This window comes from Cebus imitator, unplaced genomic scaffold (genome assembly GCF_001604975.1).
Source record: "Cebus imitator isolate Cc_AM_T3 unplaced genomic scaffold, Cebus_imitator-1.0 Scaffold722, whole genome shotgun sequence".
NCBI classification, from domain to species: Eukaryota; Metazoa; Chordata; class Mammalia; order Primates; family Cebidae; genus Cebus; species Cebus imitator.
In genome coordinates, this window is record NW_016108037.1 from 5509 (window position 1) to 21642 (window position 16134).

A 16134-nucleotide genomic window follows, 5' to 3' on the forward strand; every position below is an offset into this window, starting at 1 on the left:
CCTGCATTAGGGGGCTGGAAGTGAGGAAGGGGGCATCTGCATCCTCCCACTTCAGAAGTGTGAGCTGTGGGGCCCCACTGCCTTAGCGTGGTCTGTGCTCATTGTTTACTTTATGTCTTGCCTGTGGGCTCAATGGTGGATGCACAGGTGGGCCTGGACCATGCTGTTGGGTTTGAATCCTGGCTCTGGCCTTCGCTGGCAATGTGACCTTGCACTCCCTCCCTGGGGTGCTCTTTCTACATCTGCACTTAACGTCCTCTGTAATCCCAAGGTCGAATGAGGTAACCGAGTCCAGCCCTAGGGTGGACGCACATGACATCCCCAGCTAATAATTCTTTCCTCTCATTGTTGGCAAAACAATCTTCTTGCCCCTTTCTGAATATACCCTAAACTTTCCAGCCCTGGCTGATGCCAACGCCTTGCCTGGACCCCACTCCCTCTGCCCCTGCAGTCTGCAACATAGCCTCCAAGTCTGCACAAAATGCCTGCTGCCTGCACCTCTGCCTCTGGCTGGCACTATCGCTCATTTGTGTATATGCGTAGAGCTGCAAGCAATGTGCAGACAATAAAAACGACGTTGCATGGCAGGCCACGGTGGCTCATGCCTGTAACCCCAGCACACTGGGAGGCTGAGATGGGTGGATCACTTGAGGTCAGGAGTTTACCAGCCTGGCCAACATGGCAAACTCGCATCTCTACTAAAAATATAAAAATTAGCCTGGCATGGTGGTGTGTGCCTGTAATCCCAGCTACTCAAAGGCTGAGGCAAGAGAATTGCTTGAACCCAGGAGGCAGAGGTTGCAGGAGAGCTGAGATTGCGCCACTGCCTTCTAGCCTGGGAGACAGAGGACTATCTAAAAAAAAAAAAAAGATGGCATTACAGTTGCCATTTATTGAGCATTTACTATGTGCCAGGCACTGCAGGCCACATTCCCATGTTATAATGCCTAGTTTACAGACGAGGAAGCTGGGGCTCAGGGCTAAAGAGCAGCTGCTCAGGGGCACCCAGCCAGGAAACGGGCCTGAATTATTTTTACCTCCTCCATTGCCAGGCACAGAGTTGCTACTTACTCAACATCTGCTGGATTTGTTAAGAGAGTTTAGTTGATGCTTTAAGATCTGAGTGTGGCAGAGAGGGAGGCAGAAGGGGAGGGAGGGAACTGGGCCAGGTCTGGCTTTGGTTTTTCATGTAGGTTGTCTGTGAGCAGCCAGCCATGAAGACCCGGCCCAGGGCTTCTGAGCTATGGCATATTGGCTGCAAATAAAAATGGAAGGCAGGTCTAGAGGCCTGGATCAGGGTTCAGGTGGGAGCCAGGCCTTGGGGTGGAGCTGTCTGAGAAGCAGATTGGTGGGAATGGAGTGTGAGGGACAGTCTGCCAGGCACTAGAAACCCCAGGAGCGGCCAAGCCAATGATGCCTTTCTGATACCCTCTTCTCCACTCCTTTGAAGCCACCTCCCTCCTTCCCAGCCACAAGAAGGGTAGCTGGCATCAGATGGCCAGGGGACCCCCTGCATTTGACCTTGATAGTGATTCTCCATTCTCATTACTGGCAGGAAAGAAACAAGCAAAAAAAGAAATGAACAACAACAACAAAATCCCCGTAACTCACACTTGTACACCTACTTTCATAATCCTTATACCTTTCCCAAAGCAATTTTGTTTTCACAGAAACTTAATTTTCACAACGAGCCCCAATAGGTCTTAGGAGAAGCTCATGCATCCCATTTGCCAGGCAAGGGAACTTAGGTGTGCAGAGGTGATGTATTCAAGGTCACAGCTGGCAAGGGGCAGAGAGGGAGCAGAGCATGGGGGTCTGGGCTTACACTCAGGCAGCAGATGTTTATGAAGCACCTGCTTTGTGTCAGGTATCGGCTAGATACCGGGGCTAGAAGGATGAATGTAACCTATTTCCTAGTTTTAAAAAAAATAGCTAGCAAACACGTATATAGCATTTACTCCATGCCAGGCACTGTTCTAAGCACTTTACATATTAACACATCTAACCCTCATAACCACCCTATAAGAACTCTCATATTTTCAGTTTAGAGATGAGAACACGGAGGCCCAGAGTAGTTATCTAATTGTACAAGTTCACACACTAGAAAGTGGTAGGGCTGGGATTTGAACCCAGAGAGCCTGGAGTCCAGAGGCCAAGCATCTACACACAGTTTTCTCTGAGACTAGCAGAAAAGCCTATCATGGGAGCAAATGGCAGCTTAGCATGCTGCAAAGACTCATTGAGACCCCGCTCCGCCACTGCACCCTAGCCCTCTGCACTAGGCTAAGCACCGTCAATGTCCATTTGCCCACCTGCAAAATGGAGGTAATTCCCACAGAAGTCATAATGCTAAGAGATGGCAATGCAGGTGTGCTCTATGAGTGCCACACGGAGCCTAATGCAGAAGGAAGTGGACAGTGGCCACCGGCCTCTCGCCTGTGCTGAGATCGAAGCTTGCAAAGCAAGGCAGGACCAGGTCTTCCCTGTCCAAATTCCCTGCTGCTTTCTGGCTTACTGTTTTTCCTGGCTCTGCTGTGAGGTTAGAATAGTATACTTGAGTAAAGCCCTAACAGATTTTGGGACTTAGGGTCACAGGACACCAGGACAAGATGCTGAGGAGGACAGGAGTTAGGAATTTCCATCCCTGGAATCTGAGAATATGAGAGGCAGAGGATCCTTGGGGATTAGCCAGCCTTGTTTCCTTGGATTACAGATGGGAGACAGATGCCCAGCGAAGGAGAAACGCTACCCAAGGTCGCAGAGCTTGGATCAGTACTTACGCAAAAGTGCAGGCAGAGCTCAGGAAAAAATCCCAAATCCTCCCACATCCCCTATCCAGCAGGAAAAAAGAGAATCTGTTTCTTTAGGTTTTTACATTAGGATAACACACCAGTTTTTCTTTGCCTGGAGTATGTGGCAGAGCTCTCAGATATAATTGACTGCCTTTTTTCTTCTAATCTTGGGGAATGAGGGACCTCCATACCACCCCTTCCTTGTGACAGACATAGCTTCAAACTTTTTGCATCCAACACCTCAAGATCCACAATATGCCCAGACCCCAGACCACGGCTACCCACCGTCAACCCCAATTTTGCCATCTCCATCTTTGTCTCCAGCAGCCATCAGCATCTTAGTTTCTTTAGCAGACAGGTCTCTGGCATCTGGGGAGAAGCCTTTTAGGATGAACCTGGAGGAGAAAGGAAGAAAGCCGGTGAGGACACTGGATGGAGGGTGGGCTGGTGTCTGCGTGGGGAAAGGGGCGGCTGCACTAGGTAGTCTGGTTGGTGGCTGTGCTGTCATGGGTGAGTATTCAGGGAAGGACAGGCTGTCCTTGGCGAAGGGTTGATCCCACTTCAGGGAGGGCACCTACAGTGGTTAATTTTTTTTTTTTTTTACTCATCAAGCACAGACCTACATTCTATACATTGGTTAATTTATTCAACAAATATCTGCTAACAGCCATTTCTGTGTCAGGCCTACGCTGGAAAGGGGGGTCACAGTGGTGATCTTTGGAAGACACTGGAAAAAATAAGGAGGTCATGGGCTCTGAGAGAGACAACACGGCGTGATGGGCACAGTGAGAAGAAGTGGAGGAGGGTGCTCAAAAGCCGTATTCACCCACCTAGGGCAAGGGGAGGAGTGGGGAGGTGATGCCTGGAGGACAGGGGGAAGACAGCCTCTGCGAGTGTGAGAGAGAGAGAGTGTGTGTGTGTGTGTGTGTGTGTGTGTGTGTGTGTGCGCGCGCGCGCGCATGCGCGCACATAAGTGTGCATGCATGTTGGATGTGAGTGGGTAGAACGTGAAGGTTCTAGACAGAAGGTACCCTTGTGAGATAGTTTTAGGGGACAGACAGGATGGGTGGGCAGGAGCCTGCTTGAAAGGCCTCTTTTTTTTAACACCCACCCCTCTTCTTTTTTTGACAAACTCAAGGCTATCTTGGCCAGAAAGTGACATAAGGCAACCTGGGTCAGTAGACGTGGCTGGGTGGCTGAGGGGATTGTGGCAAGAGATGCTTTTGTGGATAGAGACATACATTTTGTTAGCCACAGCCTTTTCCTTCTCTGCTTTTCTCCAAGGACCCCTGGACCCCTAAAGCTGGTTCTGCATCCCTGGCTTGCCCAGAAATCGCACCAGCCACACTGGTACAGGAAGGCTGGGGTCTACAGGATGGTGGAAAGTGTCTTTTAGACAAATGAAAATCAATGAGATACTTAAGTGAATGCTTTCTGCCCTGCCTGTGGTGTTAGGCAGCAAGAAAGACTGCTCCTTCATTTGTGTTAAATTATTAAGTAGCATCATTCCATTAGCAAAATTAAGTGGCTATAATTTAACCTAGTTAGTTGCACTTTCAGCAGAGGTTTTACTCTTCCGAAGCAGCTGCGCCGGGAAGCCTTCTCCCCTGGCCCCCTGGGTCCGAGCCCTGCCTTCACGCATGGTTACTTTCTGTGAACGGGGCAGAGTGAAAGGCATGTCTGATGGACACTTGCAAGCCAGAGTCCCAGCCCCCACTCCCTCGTGCGCAGCCTCAGGCTGGGCAGCCCCTGCAGGCCTCTGCTTACCCCAGCTCATCCTCCTCGATGAAGCCACTTTTGTCCTTGTCCAGGATGTGAAACACCTTCTTCACGTCGTCCGCACTCTTTTTCTTCAGGCCGACCATTTGGAAGAACTTTTTGTGGTCGAAGGAGTCAGCAGCTGTGTCGGGAAGAGTAGGGTCAAACAAGGACCAAGAAGGGCAGTAGGGAAGGGTAGGAGAATGGGGGACATCGAGGCATTCATTGATGGATTCCCACATGCCAGTCGTGGGGAATGAGAGGTATCCACCTCCATTGGAGGGCTGAGGGAGCCCGGGCAAGGGAGGATGCTCTGTCCAAGGTCACACGGCTGGGAGTGGAAGAGGTGTGTTCACACCCAGACCTCCCTGGCTCTCAAGCCAGCCCCCACACCCTGCCTCCACTGCACACATTGCTGATGATGGGAGTAGCACCTAAGAACCAAAGACTTTTGTTCTTCTGAGAACCTTGCGTCCATGAAGCCTTTTGGGTGCCAGTTGGTTGGGAGTGGGCTGGGAAATTGAAGGTGGCATGAACGTGGTAGCAGGAGGAGGGTTGAACTTCTTTCTTGGCCGCAGACTATGTCACCAGAAAATTGACATAGAAAGGACAAGTTTCTCTCAAGGTCACACAGTGTGAGGAGGAGGGGCAGACCCAGAAGTCCTGGCTCTGCGCAGAAATCCATTTCCGAGGCAGTGGGAAGGGGGTGTTGGGAGGCTCGCAAGAATTACCCAGTTAAGTTTCTTCCCAGATGGGCTTCAGGTGAAGGGGGTGGGTTTCCCAGGACCCTGGGAGAGTGGCTTGTGCACAGGGAAGGATGTGCGAAGCAGAAAGGAATGGTGGTCCTTTTCAGCCTGCAATTTTCTATGTCTTGGGGTCCTCTTTTAGAACACCCGGGGAAGGGTACCAGTTTTGATCATGTACCGTGTGTGTAGGGGGTGGCTGTTGAAGTCATGTTCTCTTCCCCTCAGCACTGGGCTAGAGGCAAGGAAAGTTGCCCTGTCCACCTCCGACACTAGGCTGAGCGACCCAGTTCTAGTACCCCTTCTGCCCAGCTAGGTGACCTTGGGCAAGTGTCTGTCCTCTCCAAGCCAGTTCCCTGATTTCCCCATCTCGGCGACACGGGAGGAGGAAGGCGGGCGTCTAAGCGCTGAAGTCCCGGGCAGCTCGGGCGGCTCAGAGACGTGAGACTGCCAGTCTCCTCCCCAGCCCGCCTAAGGAGGCTGGAGGTTTGAGTCGCTGAGGATGCCCCGTGCAGGATTGGGCAGAGCTGCGCGCCGGCCCCAGAAGGTCACCTCGCCCGCAGGTCCGTTGCTGAACCCCAGTAAGGGAACTAGGACACTCAGGGGGCCCGCAATGGCTACCGCCTGGCGGGAAAAGTCCTGTCCAGAATGAGGGTCCAGGAAAGGGGTCTCTTGGAAAGGAGGATGCGCCCTCTCCACGTGCCTTAAACAGGACGTCTGGAGAGCGCATACAAGGACCCTGGAGGTCTCTCCTCCGACCCTGGTCTGCCTCCTTGGTCCCGGACCCTGAGTCCTCCCAGCATAGCCACCCGGCCCTCGGCACCCTCAAGTTTCTGCTACTTGGGCAGGGCGCCCGCTTCCCCGCCCTCTCCCCGCAGCCAAGTCCCGCCCGGACAGAGTTTAGGAACTACCAAGGACGCCCCCGCCCCGACCCCGTCGGAGCCCAGCGGGAAGCCTGGGCAGGAGCGCGCGGGGCCCCGCGGAGTGCAGGGGCGCAGGCGGTGGACTAGGGGAGAGGGATGGGGAGGGTAGCGCGCTGCTCACCGCTAAAGGCTCCCACCGCCTTCTTGATGTCCTCAGCGTTGAGCAAGTCTGTCATCGACATCCTGCAACTGTTTGAGCGGGCAGAGCAAGTGCGAAAAGATTAAAAAGTGCTTTTCTCATCATTTCTGCTCATATGACCAGCGCTGCAGTGCTGCGCACCGGGCGCACGCCCGCCGGGCCTGGCATGGTGCCAGGGGCCCGGGCTCTGAGCGCAGCGGGAGAGGCTTAGTACAGCCTCGCGACTGAGCAGTGCCGGCCGCGGGCAGGAAGGCGCGCGGACCTGCTCGGGCTCCTGCACCGCCAGGCCAGGGGTCCTCGGGATCCCAGGGGCTGCGGCCAGGACACGAGGGGAGGGGGCCATCTCTGGGACTTAGGGGGCACCGGCATCACCAGCGGAGTCTGGAAGTCCACCTGCCGTCAAGGGCACGCAGGAAGTGCGGGATCTTCGATTTTGGCACCTCAGAGGTTGTTCTGCCGCCTGGGGGAAGATCTTGAACCCTCAGGGGCCAGCCTGCACCCCGGGACCCCTAGACTCTGCTCCCTTTCTCTCTCCACTCCTACCTCAGCCTCTGCTCTGTTCTGTCCTGGATGCATATTTATGCTGCAAAATCTGAGCTCTGAGGCCGTGAAACCTGACCTGACAGACTCAGGAAGGAGGTGGCAGGGACAGGGATGGGCAGGAGTTGCTGGGGCCTCATCCCACATCTGGCCAGGGATGCACATTCTAGAATCTGATTTAAATTTTTATTTTTTAATTTTTTGCTGGCTTGAGTTTTCAAAGAACAATTCTCAGATCTCTTGCTTTACTGGTCTCCTGGGCCCTGGGGTCGTGGGTCCAGAATCCCACTGCTCCCATAAACTTTTTTGGGCAGAGTAGGTTGGGGGAGGCTACTTGGAATTGCTATGCTCCCTCCCAGAAAGCCCCACATATGTTTGGAAGGAGGATAGCACCTTCAGACCACACTTCCTAGACAACATAAGCAGGCATAGGGGTCTGAACTTCACCTCTGGAATACGGCACGGTGCCTCTCTTTATGCAGCCAGAGACCAGTTGTGTTCTTCCCCAGGGTTCCCAAGGTTTCAAGCTGCAATCTGCTGCTTCTAGACTGTGTGAGCACTGGACAGGGAGTCAGGAGGCCTGTGTTCTAGATCCTGGGCTGCACTAAGTCCCTGGGTGACCTTGGGTTGTGACCTTTGCTGGGCTTCTGTCTCTCTGATGTGTTGATGTCAGTGGTCCCTTGTAGTGGGACCTGGGAACTCCAACTTAAGGTATGAGCAGGTAGGCAGGGCCTGGGGCTGTGATTGCCCTGGGTGGTGTGGACCAGGGAGAGCAGCTGTTCAGCTGCCCAGTAGCTCAAATTCCCTGACACTCACTGTCAACACTGTCTCCTGCAGCTCAGCCATGGATGGCTGCCCTTCCTGGAAACCTTAGGACACCACGGCTGGCTCTAGCTGCCCCCTCCCTGTGAGTCAGCTCCTTCAGGCCACAGCCTGCCAGTGGCTTCCAAGGCACCCAGGCTGCAGCTTCTGATCTGATGCCTCTTGGCTCCAGGACTTCCCAGGACCCCTCAGCTGCCCTGGCCCCTGCTGCTACTGCTGTCACCTCTGCACCTTGTCCCCAACTGGGCTACTGACTCACACATCGGGCTCCTCTGCTATCATTTCAACTCCCAGGCTCTGCTCACTCCAGGGGCCTAGTTGGAGAACTGATTTCCCCAGCTGAAGGACCCTTCAGCTATGCCAGTGGAGAAACTGAGGCAGCAGAGAGTCTGTGAGTGGCCGAAGGACACATGGTGAAACGGTAGCAAGCAGGCCCACCCCTGGGCTCACTCACGTGGAGTTCAGTGACCCTCTGTGTGATTCTCCCTGATCACCAGCTCCATCGGGCCCCACACATCTCAGCCACACACTGGCTCCTGGTGAGCCCCTAAGCAGTGACCCTGTGGCAAAGGCTGGAGCCTTGACAGAAGCCCAGTCTTCTTCTCTCTCCTTCCACTATCTGCCTGCTGCTGAGTTCTCCCATCAACTTGACACTCCCTCCTGGGCTGAGTCCTCCCAGCCACAGCACCAATGTCATTAGGTCAGCCCATCAGCCCTCAGTAGTCCTCCTCCTGCCTCCTCTGCCCTCTGGGTCCCCTTTGATGGCATCACCAGATGTCTGGCTCCACCCTGGGGAATCTGAGGCCCAGCCACCAGGGAAGGGGGAGGGGTTTGCCCCAGGCCACACCAGGAGTCTGGGTGGAGGAGCAGGATTGGGTACTCTCAGCCTTGCACTACCCAGCTGCCTTGCTTCCAGCACCCCCTGGGTCACTAGGGACAGGGAGATGTGGCTATCCCTTCCAGCTGTCTCATCCGGCTGCATCCCTCTTATCCTCCAACCTCGGTTGCTGCCACTCACCTCAGGTGGGGGTGGAGGGCTGGAGCCTGCACTGAAAGGCTGGGCTGGTGGGAGGTCCTGTCAGGAAGTAAGCCTGGTGGTGGGATGGCCACCTATATAGGCTTCTGGTCTGGCTATTTTTGGGAGGTGGCGCTCCCCGCAGCCCCTGGCCCCCTCCCCTTCCGGTGTCAGGTACTCCCCAACCATGGTACTGGGTGTCTGTATCACATTCAGCCTCCCTGGACCCATCAGGCCAGGCCTATTAATAACTCTTGGCCCCTGCTTCCCTCCAGCACCCAAAATTGAGGCCCAGGCAGGGCTTGCCTCTTCCATGAAGCCTCCTGTGACCACTGTAGATGGCAGCCATGTTTCCTTCCTCCAAATCCTGCCAGGAAAGGAAAAGAAACAGCAAGGAAAAGAATGAAACAAGAATTGTCCTCTGTGCATGGGGCTGGGTCCCATTCTTAGGCTTATATGATCTCTCACTCCAGTCTTGCCAGGTACACGTAGCCGCTCTCGCACGTAAGTGACCTGCTGCTCAAAGCCGTGGGCCTGGGGCTGGGAGCAGACTCAGCACTTCAGTGCGAGGATCTAGTGCCTGGTAGGAGGAGATGTTCTGCAGATTCTCAGCCAAGTGACTTCCTCTGTCTGTTTCAGTCTTTCCATCTGTAAAATGAGCTCAATCCAAGGTAAACTATGCTCTCTAGATGCGCTAGGGCAAGGGGAAAATGGACCCCCTGAAATTGTATGCAAAATGTCACATGCACATGACGTTTTGAGAACGAAGGCCCTAGCCGGGCATGGTGGCACATGCCTGTAATCTTAGCTACTCGGGAGGCTTAGGCAGGAAAATCTCTTGAGTCCAGGAAGCGGAGGTTGTGGTGAGCTGAGATCGTGCCATTGCACTCCAGCCTGGGCAACAAGAATGAAACTCTGTCTCAAAAACAAACAAACAAATAAAACATAATGAGGAGCAAAGGCCCAAGCCCTTTGTGATTTGCAAAGAGACCTCTGACGTTGTCTGTCTTGGATTGGAGATGACCGTCCAGGGATGTGTTTTGAGAAGCATGAACAGTCAAATAAATTCAACAAATATGTAGCAAATATCTAATCTGAACACCATGAAGTGTTCCTCTTCTCATCCCTAATCCGAAAATAATCTCCAGGGCACTGAGATTGTCAGTGGTGGGGTCTAGTTCTTGACAGTGACATGAGGAAGCCCAGGCTCCATGTGAAGGCTGTTTGGAAGCTCCATGGATACAAAGATCCCAGTTTGGGCTGCGTGGGGGAAGCTGGGGCTGGAGCCTCCTTGAGTGTGGTGCTGGGGCCTGGGTGAGGTTGGTGGTGGTGGTAACAGGGAGGAGCGTGCAGATGGGGGGGGGCATCTCTAGGGGAGCATCTTCCAGACTTGGGGCAGTGGCATGAATAAGAGGGACAAATACAAGTGGACCCTAAATTTTCAAGCTGGGGTTTGCTGAAGAAGGAAGGTGTTGATTTTGAAGGCGGGGAGTCTAGGGAGGAGACGATGCTCGTTTGGGGGGATGATACAGTGAGTGGTGTTGAATCCTAGGATGTCAGGGCTGGGAGAGCCTCCGTGGTGATCGGCTACAACCTGCTGCAAACCACATCATGTTATACATGAAGAAACCGACGCCGAGTTGACCGACCCAAATCCCCCAGAGAGTAGTGGAGGAGCCAAGAGTGGCTGCCGGGTTTAGGGGGGCTGGGGAACACCCTGGCGGAGATGTGTCTGAACTCTGGAGTGAGGTCAGGGCTGGACACAGGGGACTTTGGTGGTCATCAGAGAGGTCAAGGAACTGAAGTTGTGGGCATGGCTGAGCTCAGGGAGTAGGGATGCAGCAGAGCCTTGAGGAGGAACCCTTGAGGAGGATCCGTGGCTGGGGCCTAGAATATAATCACACTTCTTTGTGGAACACTGTGCTGGGTGCTGCGTGCATAGCATCATACTTTGATTCTTGTATGTGGGAAGTAAAGCAGTTCCTCTCTAAAGTTTCCTTTCTTGTTAAAGAATAAATCATAAGTGTGCTGGTAATTCTTTGTGAAGCGCTATCCTATGTAGCTGATAGACAGGCCACGCTTACAGGCACGTAGTCCATTCTATGTCCTTGTACTTTAACCAAGATATCTGTGCTGGATGTGCTCACAGGCATGTCCCAGCTCTCCATGGCCTTTACCTGTTTAGAAAAGTTTTAAGTTGCTAGCCAGTCGGGTTTTAGTTTAGATTGCGAGGTCTGGCTCCAACCAACGGAGATCAGACGTAGCAGTAAGGACCACTCCAAATGCGTAAGGAATACATTTGTGTGTTTTCCTTTGTTCATTGTACTCTCGTCGCAAGATGGCTAGCGGGAGTACCCTTCCTGCAGCCCAGGAAGTGAAAATTGCGCTGCTGAAAGATCCTTTGTCTCAGTGCCGATTTTCTTTGTGGCACCGAGCATCTATTTCTAACATTGTATCCCCTTAAGAAGTAGGCAAAACCTTCTTCATTTTACTGATGATGAAAGAACAAGGCTCAGAGATTGGGCAGCTTGTCTAAGGTCACAGAACGGAGGTAGGATTTCAGCTCAGGTTCTCTGACTCCAAAGCAATTGCTCCTTTCTACCACACTATTCTGCTTCTAGGATGAGACCAGAAGACCGGGGCAGCACCTACCACGGGTGAATTCTTGGGAGCCCAGATGGCCTTCCTCTTTGTCCCCATAGGTCTTCTTCATGTAGCTCTAATTGAGCAAATCTAGATGGGCTGAACCATATCATGTGTGTATGTGTGTGTGTGTTGCGGGGGTGGATTTATTGAGCACCTACTGTGTACCTAGTGCCTTATGTACTTTGTCTCAGAAGTTTGAAGAAATGGTGTCTCAGAGAGGTTTAGTGACTAACCTAAACCTAAGGCCACACAGACAGGAGGTAAATGAGAGAGCTGGGATTTAAACTGAGCACTTTCTGATTCTGAAGCATCTTTCCCCCTACAATACTTACAGCAGGGTAAAGATGTCCTAAAGCCTGAGTCGAGTATCTGGAAATGTGACCCAGTTTCTTTTGCTCTGGATCTGTGTTAATGGAAGCAGCCTTCATTTTATTAACTTGGTTAATTTTACAAGGGCCTTGACATCAGAATATGGGTTTATCAGTCAGGTCTGCTTTGCCTGTAAGTGATGAGAGAGTCTGACTCGGGCCAGCTTAAGACAGCAGGTGATTTGTTAACTCATGCAACTAAAAAGTCCAGGAAGGTTCAAGCATGGTTTGAGCCAGAACCCAGATGCCCTTCAGGAAGATGCTGTTTCTCTTACTTCTCAGCTGTACCTTGTGCCACGCTCTCAAACTGGTTGACCCCTGAGGGTGGCAAGATGGCTGTCCCTGCAATGCTACAAATTTTCAGGTCCAAGTCCTTTGAGGGAAAGGGAGTCTACTGCCCCAGAGCTTGCACAGAAGTTCCAGAGCTACACAAAAATTAGCTGGGCATGGTGTGTGCCAGCAGTCCCAGTTACTCGGGAGGCTGAGGCAAGAGACTCACTTGAACCCGGGAGGCAGAGGTTGCAGTGAGCCAAGATTGCTCCACTGCACTCCAGCCTGGTGACAGAGCGAGACTCTGTCTCAAAAAAAAGAAAAAGTCCCGGAGCTGCACCCCATTGGTCGTGATAGTTGTGATGAGCTCAGCTTGGCCCACATCATCCCTGAACTGTCACTGTTGATTACAAAATGCACACAGGCCTGGGGCATGAGATACCCTTCGAGCTTGGAGGGGGCAGAATGTCAACCCCATTGGAATGGCCTGGAGAAGGGGACTGTCCCTGGACAGAGAAGTGAGGGGTTCTGAGCTGTCAAAGCCCATGAAGTGGTTGTTGAGGTGAGTCCCTGGAGGCTGGGGCTGCCCAAGTGTGCCAGGCGCAGGGGAAGTTCGTGCTCTAGTCCTTGGTGAGAGTAATGCCAGTTTCCCTGCATCAAACTTCTAGAGCATGACTCACTTTGGGGCTCAAAGTTGCCTTCGGATACTTACGACCCCCGCACCAGGTCCATCCTGCTCTGTATGAGACCTCGCAGGCTCCCACCTGCCTAGGACCTCTGCTTGAAGGCAGCAGCAGTGCTGGGTGGAATTTTCCTCTAGCTTCAGGGTTTCTTAACTGTGAGCAGGGAGGAGGCCCATGAGTAGCTGGGCAGATGCCACCATCTCACACTGACACCCCTTTCTACCCCCTAAAATGAGGTGTGGTCTTTAGCTGAGCACAACCACATACTTACAGTAACATTTATGTTACCTGAGTCAATCCCATTTTCTTTTTTATACAAATGAAAACTTTTCTTTTCTTTCTTCTGAGATGGAGTCTCACTGTGTTGCCCAGGCTGGAGTGTAGTGGCACAATCTCTGCTCACTGCAACCTCCACCTCCCAGGTTCAAGCAATTGTCCTGCCCCAGCCTCCCAAGTAGCTGGGATTACGGGCACGTACCATCATGCCCAGCAAATTTTTTTGTATTTTTAGTAGAGAGGTTTCACCATGCTGGCCAAGCTGGTCTTGAACTCCTGATCTCGTGATCCGCCCGCCTCGGGTTCCCAAAGTGCTGGGTTTACAGGCATGAGCCACTGCACCCAGCTTACAGATGAAAGCTTTTTACAGATAAACCAAGCTGAGGTTCAGAGAAATCAAGTCACTTGCCCAAGGTCACGCAGCTCACCAGGACCAGAGCCTGGTCTGTCTGCCTCCACTCATGCCCAGTGCTCTCCCCGAAGTCCGCTCTGGCCTCCCAGCTGGTGGAGGGGAGGAGGGCAATGTGTGTGGGCCAGCAATCTCTTAGCTGCCACCTACCAGAAGGCAAGCATTCAGCTGTGATATTTCATTAGTTCACACTATTTCCACCTGCTGTGGCTGGGAACAGGATACAGAGTTTCTCACGTCCAGGGCTCCGGCAGGCTGGGTGGATATCGCAGGATCTAATGATATCTATGAGATCAGCCCTGTGGGATGATATGTATTAACTCGAAGGAATCCCGGTGGCATTCCTGAGAGCCAGTTCTCGAGCCTGTGGCCTTGTTTCCCCTTCCTCCCTTTACCCACGCTTAAGCACGATTCCCCCTCCTCCCCCTCCCCCGGAGACAGTGGCCATGGGGAAGGCAGTCCTGAGGATGGTAGGGGCACGTGGACAGACAGTCCTGGGTGCCTGCCCTGGCTCCACCCACTTCCCCACTGTGTGACCCTGAGCCAGACAGTTCACCTCTCTGGGCCTCAGTTTTTCCATTTGTAAAATGGAACTAAAGAGGAAGCCGTAGTGAATACTAAATGAGGTAGTGTCTGAGAAAGGCTACAAAATCTGACACAAACAAGAATGGGGGGTTGCCGTTGTGAGGAGCTGCCCTTGATCCTGGCCTGCCCCTGAATGGGAGGACCAAGAGTCACTTTATGGATAGAAACCTGGAGAACCAGGGTTGCCCACCTCTGAAAACCGCTGGCTCTCCAGGAAGGTCTCCAAGACCAGGACCCAGTGTCCTTGCTGGGGAGATGAGGAGTCACTCGGAGGGGAAGAAGGGGAGATACGGAGAATTGAACCTGGAAGGGGCTGGGGCTGGGGGCTCAGACCCACTGTGGTCTGGAAGGGCCTGGGGCTCTGGGAAGAGGGTGGGTTAGGGCTCACGAGGCCGGGGTGAACAGAGCTCTCGGCCACCTGGGTTTATGCTCTTCCCTGGAAGATTCCATCCTAAACCAGTGGTGCCCAGAAGAACCCCGGGACAGAGTAGAATGATCCTTGATGGAGGTGTATGTCTGTGTGTGCCTGCATCTGTGTGGTGTGTGTGTGTGGTGTGTGTGAGGGGTGTGTGTGTGTGTGTGTGTGTGTGTGTTAGAGACAGGGTGCAGTGGCATGATCATAGCTCACCACAGCCTTGAATTCCCAACCTCACATCATCCTTCCACCTTGGCCTCCCAAAGCACTGGGATTACAGGCATGAGCCATTGCACCTGGCCTCCACGTGTTTTTTGGGGACTCCCATCCAGTGCTCTTCCCTGGCTCTTGGGAGGGCCAGTAGCTGACCCTGCAGAGGCATCCGACAACCCACATGTGTCCTCTTCAGCATCCAGCTTCTTTGCATCAAAATCAGGCAAGTTCTAGTGCTCTGAACTCTCCCATGGCGAAGCGGGAAAATCAAGGACTCACCTCTAACGACTTATCTATACCCTGGTGCTATGGGCTGGCTTTGTCCCCCCAAAATCCCTATGTCGAAGCCCCTCACTCCCAGTACCTCAGAATGAGACTGCATTTAGAGACAGGATCTTTACAAAAGTGATTAAATTAAAATGATGTCTTTAGAATGGGTCCTAATCCAATATGGCGTGTGTCCTTACAAGCAGAGGAGATTAGGACACAGACACACACAGGGAGGAGAAGCCAGCTACAGCCAAAGAGAGGCCTCAGAAGGAAACACCTTGATCCCAGACTTCCGGTCTTGAGAAGGGTAAGGGGATACATCTCTGTTGCTCAGTCCCCCACCCAAGCTGGCTAATGCGCACGCCAGGCAATAGAAAGAGCCTGCTGAGGGCGCTCGAGGCAGAGGGTCTCCATTCCCCTGATCACAACGCAGATGTAGCTTTGAATTCCTGACCTCATGTGATCCTTCCACCTTCGCCTCCCAAAGCTTTGGGATTACACGTGCTCATGGAAACTCTCAAAATCCTTTGAAATGGCGACATTTCCTTTCTCTTAAAAATTTTATTATAAATATGACATGTACTCTTTAAAGAAACAATAGAAAATAGAGGAGCTACATAGGGCCAGGGTTGGGGGGCCGTGTCACCAGTAATCTCTTGCTACCCAGATACAGCCATGGTTACCATTGATTTCAGAGGCTTTCTGCCCTCTCACTTCTACTTGACCATCTACCTGCTGATCACCCTTCATTTTGTAGCGTGAATGTCACCTCTTACCAGAAGTCCTCCTTGGTTTCTTCCCCGACCTCATACCCCTCCTAGAGCTCTGCATTTGCCTTGATAATGGCCTCCTGTTATTCTGCTTATGCTCTCTGTGTTTCCAGTTGCCTTTTCAGCTGGGAGTTTGAAGCACCACCACAGCGTTCAGCTTCTTTGCAGGACAGACTCCAAGGAGAATAAATCAAATGGGGGATAGTTTTATTTTTGGCTGTGTGTGCACAGTGCTCATTCTCTTAAGACATTCCTGGATTCCTACTTACAGTGCTGTCGAAATCCACGGATTCACCTGCACTTTAGAGGCACCTGCTGGTGTGTAATTAGCCTTCCAGGAACTGTGGACTTCCCTGAGAGCGAGAGCCTCCTGTCCCCGAGAATCTTAATTCCTGATCCAAAATGGCAGCCCACCTTGCGATAAGGGAGGGTGCTCTGGGGAGCAGGGAACCGGGTATTTGAAACCGGCTGAGCAAATCTGGAATGTATGGTGGCTA

The 16134-nt window shown here is 52.7% G+C and overlaps 1 protein-coding gene across 2 annotated transcripts; it reads right to left on the minus strand.

The window, feature by feature from the left end:
* Positions 1-2888: 2888 nt before the first annotated feature.
* Positions 2889-8835, minus strand: LOC108296551 (parvalbumin alpha-like). 2 transcript variants are annotated; one of them, XM_017519039.2, is made up of 4 exons: positions 8736-8835; positions 6338-6405; positions 4560-4692; positions 2889-3187 (listed from the first exon to the last, which is right to left on the minus strand). In XM_017519039.2, the coding sequence occupies exons 2-4, from the start codon at positions 6396-6398 to the stop codon at positions 3070-3072; spliced, it is 312 nt and encodes a 103-aa protein (XP_017374528.1). In that variant the 5' UTR covers positions 6399-6405; positions 8736-8835; the 3' UTR covers positions 2889-3069. The 2 variants fall into 2 exon arrangements, with proteins under 2 accessions (XP_017374528.1, XP_037591013.1); XM_037735085.1 differs by lacking the exon at positions 8736-8835 and adding an exon at positions 6899-6923.
* Between the last annotated feature and the right edge of the window lie 7299 nt (positions 8836-16134).

Excerpts from the sequence above, each read along its gene's own strand:
- LOC108296551 (XM_017519039.2), bottom strand. The coding sequence starts at position 6,398 with ATGTCGATGACAGACTTGCTCAACGCTGAGGACATCAAGAAGGCGGTG. Across the intron at positions 4,693-6,337 it reads GGCGGTGGGAGCCTTTAGCG|CTGCTGACTCCTTCGACCAC; the intron begins GTGAGCAGCGCG and ends TTCCCGACACAG. Across the intron at positions 3,188-4,559 it reads ATCGAGGAGGATGAGCTGGG|GTTCATCCTAAAAGGCTTCT; the intron begins GTAAGCAGAGGC and ends TTTCTCCTCCAG.